Below are 16381 nucleotides of genomic sequence, written 5' to 3'. Positions count from 1 at the left end.
GAGTTTTATCAATGAGCAACGCTTAATTGAAGTAACACAGCTAGGAGATAATCACACCTGCCTATGGCTGTGATGCTGCTGTTCTTATTTTCCTGCTGAGTGTGCTTTCCTAAATCATTTATCTACTTAACCACATGATTAGCAGATGAACGGTGGACATACATCCAATCACATCTGCCTGCCCCAGTCAAAACCTCCTCCCATTGGCTCCTGATTTTCCCGTCAGCGACGACACCAGCACAGTTTGCATTTACTGTGTATGGGTGAGAGGCCATGGCCCTTGCTGACCTGGATTACCACAGGCTCCGGTAGCAATCCCATGAGCTGCTAAATATAGCTTGTGCCCGAGATAGTTTCTCCAGTGAAGGCTTGGGTGACCTGCCCTGACCCAATCTGAGCCCGTCTGGACAAGATTAGTGCTTCTTTCTGGCACAGGGACACTGGTAGGGAAAGGATATGCTGTAGTATTGTAGAGTGGCAGTGGCGACTCTTTTTCAGTCATTGGCTCAAAACCAGCCGGGTGTGTCTGTCTCAGACTGACTCAAGCTACACAAGACACAGTGAAATGTAGGTGAAGTAAAGCTCAGTCAATTTATTGATTTAAGGAAAATATATCACATTTTTACATTTTTGAGATACCTTCAAAATTTCACAGCCCATTTACTGTTTATGTCCACACTTCTGAATCAAAGGTAGCCAATTATATTGCCTCAAGCAGCCATGGTTAAATTCAGAGTACTTTGAGGAATCAAAGATAACTCAGCTAGACCAGTTTCTCAAATTTAGACTGAAACCAATCTTGCATCTAAAGCTGAAGTTTTTGCTACAACCCCCATTTCATCCCCATCTCAATGTCCGATTCTAATAACCCAAAGGAAACACATCACCCCCAACACAAGAAGTTATTTGTGAATATACAGTATATGTATTCTGTTCAGTAAAACAGCAAGCAGATTGAAGTTTGAATCACTGGACTACAAGTTGAAGATCAGACACAAGTGGGATGAGAAATGAGTGAAACATGAGTTGTTATAGCAGCAGCAACAGTGACATTTGGTTTCTTTTTCTTCTTTTAGAACAAATCCTTTATAATATCCACATGGATTATACCAAAGTGCAAATATGTTCAACTGCATTTATTTTTATGATATTAAATTGATTTATTATATTCTAATGAACTACGAGTCTTGCAAGAAGGTTGAGGCGTTTTTAAGAGTATTATGGCACATTTCAAAACCAAAACATAAAACGTGTCACAGGTCATTTACTACAACAATAGGCAATGCAAACTTTACGTTACACTAATATATATAGATATATTTGGTGACCAAAGTTTGTCATCAATACATTAATATTTGAGAACACATTTAGAAAGCATTACATCAATATTGTATTATATTATCAGAATATCTGTTTGCAGAACAAATGTATTAACCGCAGTCCTGGTGTGTTTTTACCAAAATCGTCCTGAAGCAATACAACATACTACTGTCTCCAATCAGTGCTGCAGGCAGTGAAAAGCCCACGACTAAAAACAAGACAATATAACCTCCCCAAGAGGAAAAAAAAAAGAAGCCATTAGTACTTTTTCAGTCTCTCATTCTTGTCCGAACTCTCCAAGGTATAAGAATTCTCATCTGAAACCGAGCACCAATAAACACCCTATATTGCAACTATTTGCTCTTGCGATAATCAATAGTGACACAAATTTTACAGATATATAGCTATATATTTATGTATATACCTCCAGTGTGTACACAATCTGACCACTACCTATGGTGGGATCAGAGCCTCCTTGTTGTGACAAGAGAACACCACAGAAAGGGTGCATGCATGAAGAGTACTCAATTCAGTGTTTGGAGAATCACCACTGGTGCAGCAAAGTCAATTTGCATGATTGAAGATTATTTGGACATAATTAAATAACCAACTTCTCTAAACCAACTGTGGCATGGTTCCTACCCCTTTGCCTTTTCAGTGTTGCTCTTTCCTCTAAACTAATTCGGAGCTGGGTGACTCAGCAGAATCTTGGTCTGAAGTACGGGGCTTCAGCCCTCTTAAAGCTTGGTCCATTAACTTCTCTAGGGATTATTCTGTTGGTGTTTGCTAAACAGATACCTTAGAAGTAGTTGGATGTACTGAAGCACAAATTGTGAAATTCTATAGATAAGTGATTGGGGGGGGGGGGGGGGGGGGGGTTAGTTTATCATTTGATAATTGTTCCTTTTTTGGTTCTTAAAGACAGTGATCTCAGGAGGACAAGCAATGTTGAGAGAAATTTCAGTCTTCTCTTCACTTGGCAGTCATCATCTGGACAAACTCTGAAAAGAGCAGAAAACAGTGAAATTCTGGCAGCTGTTAAGACTGCGATAATCATTTGAAAGCCCAGTATGTTAAATGTGAACATTGTGTGGCCATCTTTAATACAACAATAAATGTCTTTCAATAAGGTTTCAGAAAAAAATAGAAAGGTCTGTGGTAAAAACACGTCACATGAAACGAGTTAAAAACCAAGATATTGCAGTGATTTACTCATTTCTGACATGTACAAATAAATGGTTTGGGGAAAAAAATAAATAAAAATCTCACCCTCATAGTTGACCTGGCCATCACCATCAATGTCAGCCTCGCGGATCATTTCATCCACCTCTTCATCAGTGAGCTTCTCTCCTAAGTTGGTCATGACATGCCGTAGCTCTGCTGCACTGATGTAGCCATTGCCATCCTGCAGAAGGCAACAGAAAAACATCTGCTTTTCTATTTATTCACTATTTTACATAGAGAACTAGGACTCAACGGCACTGGCCAGCTTCAGCATCTCTACATAAATAATCTCTACTTTTCTGAGTGCTAGAGACAAAAGATTGCTATCGTCTTCACATGTGGTGTAAATTACATTCATGATCTGGTTGCATTGCTTTTCTTTTTGCATAATCTTTACTTCCATTGTTTCCTTAACATGCTAAAGATGATCATTAGCAGAGAGACAACAACTAAAAGCCCTTTATTAGGCCAAAGTTGTGGATGAGGAAAATAAAATAATGTTGATCAGTCACAGCCAAACATTACACTCAAATTAGTATTCTCTGACAGACAAGAATGTTTAAGATAATAATAGTAATAACAAAGGTTTTGAACCTGTCATAACAAGGACACCAGAGAGACAAACAGATCTGTGGCAAATGCATCACTTTTAAATTTAGTCAATATGTATCAGCTAACATTTTCAGTCAGTTTGGTCCTCACATACCTTGTCAAACACTCTGAAGGCTTCTCTGATCTCCTCCTCACTGTCTGTATCTTTCATCTTCCTGGCCATCATGGTCAGGAACTCAGGAAAGTCAATTGTACCATTACCTACACAGTCATATGAACAGAAAGAGGTTTTTATTTGACTGATTCCAAAAATTGAGTGATACATTTTTTACATTTAAGCATCAGGTTTTGCTGGAGTCTTGTCCAAAAAAGTATAGCCTCAATTGTGTCAGACATAAAATCACCATATAGCAGCATTTAACAGTTCATCAACCTTCAATGTTTTTGTATGGTAGCTTCGTGCAATTTAATGATTTAATAAACAATGGCAGTCAAAAGAGATTAGTATCAAGTCTCCTAAAAATATTCATTTTGAATTCACTGGGAAATCTTTCTACTACTTTCCTTCCTGGCAAGAGGAAAATTTGACCAGAAGATGAAGAGTCATTTAAGATTTTAATGAGTACAATTTTCTTGTGTCCTCACCATCAGCATCCACCTCATTGATCATGTCCTGCAACTCAGCCTCAGTGGGGTTTTGTCCAAGAGAGCGCATCACAGTCCCAAGCTCTTTGGTAGTGATTGTACCATCACCATCCTTGTCAAACAGCGAGAAAGCCTCCTTGAATTCTGTACATTCACACAAATAAACTGTTAGTATAATATCAGAAAGAGCATTAATTTCTTGACTTATAATCATGCAATTTTTTATTTTTTTTCTTATTTCATCTCAGGTCTGATGAGCACCAAGCAAATCTATGTGTGTGTGATTAACTAATAAGTAGCAAAGAACTGTAAACAGAAGCAAACCTGAACAACCATCTTAAATCTTTATTAGTTTCTTTGTTTTGGACATGAGTTAAGGAGCTGCTAAAACTACAAGAGTCAAGATGTTTTAAGTATGCACTCACCAGCAATCTGCTCCTCAGTCAGCTGATCAGCCTGTTAATAAAAACACAACACTGATAAAGCATTGACAATAAACATAATCTTTCACGCAGCCCTGCTCAATGACAATGTATTTAGGACTTGAAAGCAATAGTGTCTGAATTTATTTGACCATATGGGTTCTTATATGAACACTGGACAATGTCCAAAGTATCAGGTCCAGTATTGCCCTTACACACATTTCACACAACCAGATACTGTTTGTATCAAGTGTGTGCTTGCCTCCTGGCAGTATTGTGTTTGGTTTAGGCGAGAGGTGGTGCCTGGGTAGAACATGCCAGAGACAGCATATAATAAGAAAAAATAAGATTCAGAAATTGCAGTGTTGTGGCCTTGTTGTTCTTTGCAGTTGTCTGATGATTTTGGTGTTGGTGTACTGACAGACGTTCCCAAATATGGTCCTTGTCACCCTGAGATGTTTGTGTACTTAATAGTTTGACCCACCGACTCACTCTGTGAATTTTTCAAACAATGACTTGCTCTATTAACACATGGTCTCCATTGGCCATTACACAGACTTTGCACTAGAGAACTAATGTTGTCAATGTAATGTCCAGTCCACCAGATTTGAACATGTCCTCCCTCAGATACTCTTCCTTTAGGTAAGTTCCAGTGCGGTGTGAAAGCAATAGAATATATGGAAGATGTAAATTATACACAACTGATAAAATAATAAGCAACATACAGTCATAGTCAACAATTAAATATACACCATGCTGTCAAAAAAAAACAAAAAAAAAAACACCCACAATATTAACCCATCTGCATTTTGTGCCTAACTACGCCCCAGTCCCCTTAACAACCCTCTACATTTGTTGGCAAATTTTTTGAAAAATTCAAATCATAATCACTGTGTTTTTTCCTAGGCAGACTACTCTTCTCTGAGTAAACTGAAAAATAAATTTTTCTAAATTTGAATAAACAAGGTAGAAAATCGTGGCCAAACACATAACATTATTCAACTTGAGACTGAAATTGTTGACTCAAACTGTTTCTATCTAATACAATATAACTCCTTTAGTATTGCTAGGATTCTTGTGAAAACCAAAAAAAAAAAAAAAAACTGATTATATGAGAGGATTTCTGAGATCTGGATCTGTGGTATTCATACTAACAATGACACTGACAGTAGAGGATGAAATAACCCAAGGATTAAACAACCAGCAGATGGCCAAAGTTTCATAAATCACTTTTATTTGCATGTTACATTAGCGCTAAGCTGTGGACGGCGAGTAGACTGCATTATGCTGCAGCAAGTTGACTAAGTAAACAATTTAAACAAATCTGCAAATGCAAAACAAACTAATTCAAAACAGACCGGAATGTGATCCGACTGCAGGATCCAGACACTGCCAACGACATTGAGAATGGATAAAGGTACAAAGGAAAAAACAACTTTTGTTTAACCTCAGTCTTTTTTTGTTGGTGTTGTTACAGCAGGACAAACTATTCTTTGTTTGTATTATACAAGGCAGGACGTATCCACCCCTCTCCTACTGAATCCAAAATGTAGAGCTTCTTGTATTATTAAAATGAGCTCATCAAACAGATAAAATTACAGACAGTGCGAGTTTATGGTTTCTTTCCTATTTTGAAAAACTAGTCATATCTGCAGAATTTAGAAAGGCTTTCACTTCTTTTTGAGGCAACAAAACATGGACGTATGCTGTCATAAAGCTAGCACAATTTTCAGCCTCATTCACTCCCCCTACTCATGCGGTCTTACCAGGCCTGTCTAAGTCAGTCAACATGCCCACTTCAGGCTGAGAAAGTGTGATGAGGGACGGGTATAAATATTCCACAGCCCGAAATACATACGCCTGCTATAATTAGTGAGACACGAACAGGGTCGCCAATGTAGCACACTGAATATCACTGCAACTAACCACCTCTTTCTATTTATCTTTTTTACTGAATAAACATTCAGGTCATGATCATAGCCTAAACCCTGTGCCAACTGTTGCCTTACAGTGCTTCCTTTTTTTTTTTCCCTGTATGCATTTATTCATATTATCAAAATAAGATTCTCAGAAGCCTAGCAAGCAACTAACATGATTGGTCGGTTAGCAAGTCTCCAATACTACAGTACTATATATTATAGTAGCCAAGATAAGTTGTTAGTACTACATTGTCTTTTTTTTTCCTCCAAGTTTAATCAAAAACATTAATTAAACATGTGATGTATGACAGCTGGGGCATCAATCAAAGCAACTCTTCCTTCCATTGTGTCCATCTGATGTTGCAGATAGATTGATGGGTGTAAACCAATGAGCTTAAAACCCAAATTTCTATAGCTCCAGGTGGTGATAACACCACTTTTTTGAGTTTATTTCATTAAGTCTCTGTGTTGGCTTTGGGGGGGTGGGTATAGAGAAGGAAGCAAGACAGACTGCAGAGTTTTCATTCAGCCGATTTGGTGGTGCTGAAGCAAGCAGTGTCTGGATCACAGCAGAGCACAGTTGTCTTTTAGAGGATTTATACTGCTGCTTGAAAGTGCTCAGCAAGACAGCATTGCTGGCTTTCATTTCATCAGTAAACAAGTGATCATATCTATTGTTAAGTTGAGCACAGTGAACCATGAAGTTGTTTTTTTTTTTTTTGTCCTTAATCGCACAGTGAAGATAACCACATTCTGTCAAGGCAGCATGCAACTGATAGGCTACTGAAGCATGATCCAAATTCCCTTTCTTGCCAAATGGCAACATCCACCAAAACAAAGAACAAGAGCAGTGAAATATAAAGGACAAGAGACAGTGAGAGGATTGATTTGTAATGCAACAATAGAGCCTGTTGGATACAGTTAGCTCCCATTTTGGAGGGTGCACTGCGGGTCCTGACAGCCGACTGCACCAAGCATGGTTTGGTTCAATGCGGGGGGAAGGGAGGTGCGGAAGGAGGGGTTGAAAACAGGATCATTCAGCAGGAGCAGAATGCGGCTCAACGGTATGGCGCACTACGTAACGGAGAAGATGCTGTCATGGTGGTGCTGCGCGCGCGCGCACACACACACACAGCCCAGAAATGATGCAACACCACCCTCACAAAACTCCGTCCATTATGGCAAACAATTGTTGCTGACGGCGAACCTCACACCGCCACATGTGAGCTGTTTTCTTATGTAATCGCAGTCGGTGGCGGAGTAGAAGCCCCCAGCTTGTTGCGCATGTCACACTACATCCAAGTCACCCTGCTGCTGCTGTGGCTGCAGGAGGTGCTGCCCGTGTTGCTGCAGCAGCAACTTGTTATAGTGGGATGGCGAAACGGGTATTATCCAGAGAGTGGAGGCACAGTTCTCATATCTGCCTTGCAAGATTAACGAGATGGGTTTCAAGATCACGTTAACACCGGACGGTCTATTTTTACACAGCACCCTTTTCCACCGACATCACCACGCCCACTCTGGTCTCAAAGACTACGACAAATAAATAAATAAACCAAATACATAAATAAATAAACGCTGCGAAACCTCGATGAAGCGGCCGGGGGTTAAACCCACGGTGTTGAATAAACGTTGTGACACCGGACCACCGATTGTTTCCCTCACCAACATCACGACGCGCCTACTTTTCTCCGACACACACAATAAATGCGGTTATCTGACAAACCGAGCGAAGCGGCAGCATTTTGTGCAGCTGTCTTGGCAGCCAGGAGCAGCAGGGATGTGTGTTCAGCTCGTGTGGGGCTGTGTCTGTGTTGAACCGTTAGCTTATTGTCGGCTCGCTCTCCGCACTGAGTGTAACGGCGGTTAGACGCTCCGGGAGCACAAACGGTCACCGGACTCAGCTAGCGCCCGTTAGCCTCTACTCACCATTGTACCGGTGACTCTTCAAGCCTGGTGGAGGCGACAAAACGTCCGATATAAGCTTTTGTTTTTAACGTATTTATCAGAGGAGTTAGCTGGTTAAATGTTGCGGGCTAAAGGCGTGTCCGGGGCCGTCCTGTGGAGTAGAGTCCCGCCGCTGAACTTCAGTTGCCCAGAAACCTCGAACCAGCCGAGCCGGTGCGCTGCTGTGACTCAGCTTGAGGGCAGTATCCTTCCGCCGGCACATCTTTGGTCATACCACACGTATCCATCGAGAAAATACTGAAACAATTGACAGAAAAAAAAAAAAGCAATTTCTTTGCCACACTGGTTTGATAGTTGTTAACCAATGTCAGCTGACACTTATACCAGAGAAAAAGCACAATTTACTTTGCTCTATATAACGGAAGCGCGCAAAGATACCACTGTACTGCCTCACTGTATAGAAGATTAACTGTGTCTGAAAGAAATGATAAAACTCTTTCAAGTCAGGATTATCCGGCTACATTCAATTCAGATGCGTGATGTCAAAACCCATTTTAAATTTGAAACTGTCGTCTTACACATACTGAGAAGTGAAATATAAAATGATATCAATGGGACAAGGAAAAGATTTAACTTTAAGAATAAGTATCATACTTTATAGGTTACCATATTTTTTGCACTATAAGGCGCAATTAAAGTCCTTCAATTTTCTCAAAAATCGGCAGTGCGCCTTATGTATGAATTCTTGTTCTGCTTACTGACCTCGAACCAGTTTTATGTGGTTCACTGCGCTCAAAAATCTGTCAAAATGTTTTAGTGCCACTAAGCCGCTCAACTTGATGGATTGTCGGAGCATTCAGCTGGCACAGGGAGTTGTGTTAAACTTGGTCCTTGGTTGAATATGGGATGCAACGTCAGACAACGTTAGACAGCCACCATCCAACATTTAGTCAGTGTTACCTTACTATAATCAGACGTCAAGCCAACATTAGGTTTTTAACATAAACCCAGTTTACAAATCCATAATAATCCAATTATAAACAAATGTTAGGAGACAATGTTGTTCCAACATCACACCAACTTTTAATACTTGCAAAACATTTTGTGTATCTGACCTCTGGTGTTCCTTACATTCTCTCAAAACCTGTGTATATACATGTTCCTATATGTGCATCTGAATGCAAAACTCCACAAGTTACGGTACATATTTTTCTAAGAGTTGTGCATATTGGGAACAATATTATTCCAAACATTTCTTGTTTTGGACCCAAATGCTGACACACAAAAGCAGCAGCGAGATTTTGATTGAAAAAATAATTGATAAGCAAGGATTACAGTTATCATGGGTGGATCAGGCAGTACATAATAAAACCGGCAAAAACAGTCAAGAGACTAAAAAAAATGGTTGCTTTTGATTGTCCGGTCAACTATGAGGGTGAGACTAGAAGGTAGCTGGTTTAAAATGTAGCACTGGAGATGGGGAACTATTCCAGAAAGTTTGTTCAGTAAAAGCTCAAACATCCTCAACTAGATACTGAGACAAGCATATACAATGTAGGCTTTGATAACAACTTCATGAAAGAATGAGTCAAGGTCTATGCATAATTAGGATAAGATGGTCCATTTTCAGGAATTTGTGCAGGCCATAGCATAAAATGACACAGGAAGCACATCAGTCTCTTTCATGTCAATAAAAAAAAAATTCCAGTAGAGGGAGTAATTGCTCTTCTGGGGCCTCATTTATCAACGTTGCACACAAGATAGGACCTAAAACCTGCGTACATCACTTCTATGCAAAGGTTGTGATCTATAAAAAACAGACTTGACGAGAAAATGTGCGCACCCCTACGCAAACTTTGACCAATGCTTACACACAGTTTGGAGGAGGAGAATGGGTGACACATTGCCCTTGACACATTTAATTCCAACCCATATCATGCATTAGGGCCATGCCATCAGAATGATTTAATTCAATGGCGTCATTTTGCATTGGACTGAGTAGTTGTTTTGGAAACATCTCCTGAGAATCAGAATGATAAATCTAAATCAAATCGTCAGCTATACTTGATGCCTTTCATAACAAACCAGGCACAAAGAAAGTGGTAATGTTCACACACTTCAGTTACTTCAGACTGGGGGTTAGCACAAACTGTATTCAAGTTGTTATCAATCAGCCTGATTATTGTAAACCTATATGGACAGCGTAATGCTGCGCCATGGCACTGCTGGAGGACTATGCCATTGGCAGAATTAGGAGGGACAAGGTTTTGGATCAATGTGCTGAACTGGGTCCAGCATTAGAGAGGGCAACACGCTGGAACCATGCCATCCCGGTGCGGTCAAAGGGACTTTCAAAGTGACTAAGTGGCAATTAAAGTGTTCCTACATTTACCCTGAGGTGAGCTGAAAGTGATTAAGTGCCCTCGATCCCACCCCACCCCTGATAACTTTAAAATCAGATTTAATCTTAAATGCTGCTTTACTTTTCTTTGTGTGGGAATTGTGGTATTAACAGATCTCAGAAAGAACAACAATCCCACAGTGACATGCCAGTGAGTAGCTGGTTTGATTTCTTGACCGCACCCAAGAGGGTGGCTAAATCCTCAAAATTGCAAAATCCAAAAAAAAAAAAAAAAAAAAAAAAAAAAAAAAAAAATCCCCATTCCACTTCACAGAGCTTTTGTTTTCCTGTGACCTGTCAGTGGTACACTTATGATAAATGTTCATCTGATACTCATCTCCCACCTTGTTGACAATATTTGTGAAATAATCTAGATGGGCAATAACCATGTCTTTGTGGAAATTCCCTACACACGCACGCTCTACTAAGCGGAGGATCAAAAGGTACTTCTATAAAACATTACTGGAACTCAAAATCACTCTTAAAAGAGGAAAACACCAAGGCTATGAACATTAATCTATCGAAAGGATCTACAAACAAAAGGTCACTCATACAGAGGATACACAAAGGCTATGAAAAAAGGCTAAACTGAGATACAGAAATTACAACAAACCTTCACTCAATCAAGGACTGGGGCATGAATCGACAAGACAAGGGAAAGACAGACTATTTGAGCTGTGGGGGAAATGGGGAACAGGTGGAGACAATTGGTAATCACGAAGATGCACAGGATACACAAGGAAGTGTTCTGAAACGAGAGGAGAGTTAGGAATTTCAAAATAAAACAGGAAATGACAAGACACAATAAAACCAAGACGAGACAACCTCACCACAGTGTGACACAACATACTGCGAGCTGAAACAGAAATGGCTTTCACCTGCTGCCTATGCCGACTGTACACTTCATCATAACACACCGGTGGATCAGAGTCAGAAAAGCAGAGTTTGAATAGTGGTATGAGTTGCAGTCTACAGTTGCAAATACTGCTGTACATCCAGTACAGTGTTTTCAGCATCCAGTTAAGTCCTTATTGATGATGGCAGAAGTCACATTGAAGAGGGAGTAAGTGCAGCACACTCCCAATAGCATTCGAAGACAGCTCAAAATCTGGTAGGCCCAGGTTCCTCATGGTGCTTCCTTTGACCACTTACGAAGTCCCCAAAGCCCACTGTGCTAAAAGCCACAAAGCAAAAATAGAGGGACTCCAAATACCCCCCCCCCATGGCAGAATAGAGCAAGCAGCTATACATGCAGCCAGCATGACAGCAACAAAAAGGATGCTCGTTACCTGGTACACTAATGGTTCCTATTCTCCGTTTCTGTTACCTTCACTCATTCTGTCCACTGAGCCTGCCTCTTTTTCTATGGCACCAGAGTATCTGAAGGCTCAGTAATGTTAAGACTCTCTCCAGAAAGAGATTGAAGAAGAGCATGGTAGCTGAGCAGCCCAGCAGCCCATAGAAAACCAGCAAGACCTTCCCCATCCCAGTCAATGGAGCAGTCACTCCGAATCCTGCAAAAAACAAAGATTAACCTTGATAAAAAACAGTGCCATAACAATACCCCCACTTAATATAGACACTCACTTTGTCACTTGACAAAGGTTTGAAAAGAAAAGAGAGAGTAAGTGAGTTTTGACTTTTTAACTATAAGCTCTTTCATACAGAAAAGTTTTAAGCCTGGTCTTGAAAATTGCCCCCACTGGAGGACACCAGAGCGAAGAGGAGCAGGGGCAAACAGGCAGGCAGGAACTATGACCAAGCTGGTTTTCAATGGCTCCCTGTAACCTTCTCCTCTCCCAGGTGACAGAAGCAATGAAGCAGGAGGCTGGGACGATGCTGGAGGGTTCCGATCTTTCTTTGGAAACTGACAGGAAAGAGCTTCTGGCTTGGCTTTTTTTTTTTTTTTTTTTTTTTTTTTTTTTCTTGGCAATTATCCACCCATCTCCTACCACTCTTTTCATTTCGTGGGGTTGCTGGAGCCAATCCCAGCTCACATCGGGCGAGGGGCGGAGTACACCTGGTCACCAGTCCAACATGGGGCCAACACACAAAGACAAACAACCCATCACGCTCACATTCACAACTACCGTCAATTTAGAGTCACAGGTTAACCCAAACCGTCTTTGGACGGTGGGAAACGCAGAAAGGACCCAGGCCGGGAACTGAATGCAGTGACAGCGCTAACCACTACACCGCTGTGCTCCTTGGCAATCATCAACTGCTTAAAAAATATGAAACCACAATATATCCATTACTGAGGTTTTGGGTTTCCTGAAGGATTATATGGCTTTTCCAATGTTTGGATAATAAAACTAGCGGAATGAAGTGGAAGACTTTTGCAATCATGTCTGTGGTTCTGACAGATATGTTTCTTCCAAGGACCTTTAACAGCAGGCTGACTCACATATCTCCTGAAATAACCACAGACTGTCCTTCCTGACTTCCCATGTATTTATTCCTATGTGTTAATAATTAGAATAGGATGTGGTAGCAGTCCTAGGAAGTGGGAATTCCATATGTGAACTAGTGAACTCTAGTCATCACAGAATTTGTCAGTCACATAATATTCATAAGTTTCAATTTTAGTAATTAATTTTTTGGGAATAACTGTATTATATGAAATTTTTTAGGAATGCACTAGCCTTATTTGACAGCAAGTCATGTTATCCATAGGTTTCATTCTCACTTTTCTTACATGGTTACAAATTCTTATGTACAGTATATTATGTAGATGCTTACTCCTGTGTTCCACCCACGCTCTTGGCACACAGTAATTCCTCATCTCTCAATTCCATAAACCAACAATAAATATAGTAAGCACTTTCACTGATTCAACAGCTATACTCACCAGGAGAGATCAAGTGTTGCCAAAGAATATATTAATTAGAGTTTTAATAAGACTGACATTGCAGTTTTAGTTTTCATACATCGTCTCAAAAATGCTCAAATAATACACTTTGGGCACTGCACTGAAAAAATGGAAGTAAAGAAGGTAAGGCAACATATCAGTGAGAGAATACGAACAATGGAGTCAGTGTGAGTTACGTGATGCGTTGGGATAAATTGATAAGTATGGAAGTTTTTATAAAAAGTAAATTCATCAACGCTCAGTGCCTTGTATAGTTCCTTTTCCACAGTGATGGAGATCAGAAAAAAAAAAAAAAGTAAGACGAATGGGACGCTGTAAATTGATTCGTAGATATGAGCCTTGTTATATTTTTAACTTGGAGATATGTAAAGTCTTCTATAGATTTACAGTTTAAAACACTCCCTCTCCTGTTGGCCTCCACAAATCAATAAAACTTCATATGTCAAGCAAGGTTCACATGAGCAGTGTATTTGTGTTTAATTGTTATATTATAGGATGACCAAACCTTTTCCCCCCGGACACGTCCACTTTTTACATCCTGTCTGGGGCATCCAGGGGGGTTTTTAACAATTGATGATAATGTCCGGTTTTCCTTCCCCATTTACTGACCCAGTGGGGACATATGGGAGGCTGAGTGCACCGTGTGCAGAGCTGGTACATATGTGTCTGTGTCCAGTAAAGGGGCTGGCTTTTACATTAAAAAAAAAAAAAAAAAAACACTCACACTTTCTGTTTTTTTTTTTTACTTTTTTACAATTGAGGCACAATAAAGAATGTTCAGTAACCTCTATCTGAATTTCTCTCTTTGAGAGATATTTTGTAATATAAAAAAATGCTTTTTTGGAAATCAAAATATGGTCACCCTATTAAGCTATTTAAGTGACATTATCAAATGTTGTATATCATGTTTAGCTATACCCCAGCACCTGGGATATCCCACGGGGCTCTGCCTCGCTCTGTCCGGATGCCTGATGTCCTGGCTTCACTGTAATAAATTTCCTGTAGAATCCACAGTAAATACCAGGCAAAAAAGTTGCCCATAAAGTGCTGTAAAAGTGTTGTTAATTACTGTAAAAAAATAATTACAGTATATTACTGGATACTTCTGTTTTATATAAAAACAATCACTTACTGTATTTTAGTTTGCAACATTATCTTGTATTCCATTCATATTAGATGAATCGCCTGGCAACTAATATTTGCCAAGTCTGCAGGTGTTACTTAATCATAATTCAGTATCTTATTGTAGAATGGGTTTACAGTTAATCTTTGTTTGTCACATTTAGCTAATTAAGTACACTGAGGTTGCTTCTAAACACTACATTAGATTATCTTCAGCTGTTAAATAAAACAAGTCAGGGAGCTATTGTATTGTGACAAGCTCAAAGCCATTCAAAGTCCATTAATCTCTTGAGAAGTGCAGAGACATGAAGGCTGACAATGTTGTTCCTCTTCTCACTTCTTGGACTGATCTACTTTGTCATCTTTGTGCCAGAGGTTTAATTGATCCTGATGAAGCACCTGAAAAATCACCTGAAAAAGACACTTAATGAAATATGTTGTTTGAGACAGCAGAACCCATCAAGTTGTGGAGACAAGATTATAATTTTTCCAAATATGCAAAACTTCAAAACAAAATTTTGCGTTAATTGCAGATGTACTCGTCCATGCAAGCTGAAGCAGAAAGAGGCTTTGCAATGCAATAGAAATGCAGGGAGTTGAATAAAAATAACACCATACACCATTCATAATGGAAAATGTAACAAAATAATAATCCACTAGCATCCCCTTGAAGCACATACCTTGAATTCCATTGTGCTCAAGGCCTCTGCTTGGTACACCAGATTGAAGACGTAGTAGCATGAGAAAAACACTGCCATTCCAACCACAATGTTCTGGTGTGGACCCACAACCACTTGTCCCTCAATGCTCAGCATCCAGTTCGTTGCTGTGAGAACATCACCTAAACATAAATAAACAAATGGTTTATTATTGTTCTTCTGGCATTTTTGATGCATGTTCTTTCTGTTGCCTTCCACGTGTACATATCCATAGGTTAAACTAATGTGTCGTTCATATAGTCTCTAAGAAAACTACACTACCTAAGACGATGAGTCTTGGAGACTCAGGAAGCAGCATTGTTCCCTCAGTGTCAGCTGCTGTTGACACCTGTAAGACAAAGAAAAACTAAACTGAAAACATGATCACCATTTTGAATTGAGGACATTATCATCACCCTCAGCTCAACTGTTGAGGGTAACATGATCAAACCGATACATATTTCAAAAACTTCAACATACAATACAATCATTTTACACTTATATCGGCCTGTAACTTGAGCCCCTCAGATTTCTCTTTGAAGTGGGCCATCCGCAGCAGAATCACGCATGGGCATCGATCACACTGACCAGGATGCACTCAACCTCATCTGGACTGGTTCCTGCTGTATGGTGCTGGAAGAACCTAAGGATCAGCTTCGCCTTTTCTTCCACAGCCTGCTCCACTTTTTCCAGAATGTTAATGTCTGTGAGTAAACCTGAAATGGCTAAACATCTCTCTTGGAGTGAAAAGATATGGCCACTCAGTCTTTAACTCGGCAGTTGAAGGAGGTGGGATGGCATTGATGTTTTTTCTTTGTAGGTAGTAGGTTGTTTTCATTAACTTAATCACATATCCTCTTTCTGCACCAGCTGGTCCCTCAGTGTGACACAGATCTTTCATTTCACTCTTTTTCTCTTTGAGACCCTCTACAACATATGTGTCGAACTTAAGGCGTGCGAGCCAGATGGGGCCCGCCACGTCATTTTATGTGGCTCACGAGAGCTTAAAAAGGTCTGATTGTCTCAAAATAAATAAGTCAAAAGTGTGCTTTGACCATTGAGCCTCACCGCTCATTAATGTTTTGAACTGGAGAGCTATGCCCTCTGGGCTTTGGCTCCAACAGTTTTCTAACCTGGAGGGTTTTTAGATAATGTGCTCGCAATCCCTCTTTCCTGGAGGTGACGTGGCTAATGCAGGTAGCTAGCATTAGCTTTTCCAGTTTTTCACTAGCTAACATTTGCAAAAATAGTGCAGTCTGAGTCCCCCCGTTTATTCCATATAAAACACGACAAAGATA

The 16381-nt window shown here is 40.0% G+C and overlaps 2 protein-coding genes across 2 annotated transcripts; both read right to left on the bottom strand.

Moving 5' to 3' along the window:
- Positions 1–566: 566 nt before the first annotated feature.
- calm3a (calmodulin 3a (phosphorylase kinase, delta)) lies at positions 567–8193 on the bottom strand. Its single transcript, XM_029516810.1, has 6 exons — positions 8012–8193; positions 4167–4197; positions 3742–3885; positions 3251–3357; positions 2590–2725; positions 567–2321 (listed from the first exon to the last, which is right to left on the bottom strand). Exons 1-6 carry the CDS (start codon positions 8012–8014, stop codon positions 2293–2295), a joined length of 450 nt encoding a protein of 149 aa, XP_029372670.1. The 5' UTR covers positions 8015–8193; the 3' UTR covers positions 567–2292.
- LOC115053211 (potassium channel subfamily K member 13) lies at positions 8170–15633 on the bottom strand. Its single transcript, XM_075353377.1, is given in 10 exon segments — positions 8170–8287; positions 11385–11421; positions 11424–11516; positions 11519–11629; positions 11632–11726; positions 11728–11905; positions 13873–13951; positions 15066–15226; positions 15366–15432; positions 15580–15633. Coding segments are annotated over 10 exon segments (993 nt in total).
- Positions 15634–16381: the final 748 nt, after the last annotated feature.

This window comes from Echeneis naucrates, chromosome 13 (assembly GCF_900963305.1).
Source record: "Echeneis naucrates chromosome 13, fEcheNa1.1, whole genome shotgun sequence".
Taxonomy (NCBI): Eukaryota; Metazoa; Chordata; class Actinopteri; order Carangiformes; family Echeneidae; genus Echeneis; species Echeneis naucrates.
The sequence above is the reverse complement of the archived record's forward strand: the minus strand, read 5'-3'. Positions and strand labels throughout refer to the sequence as shown.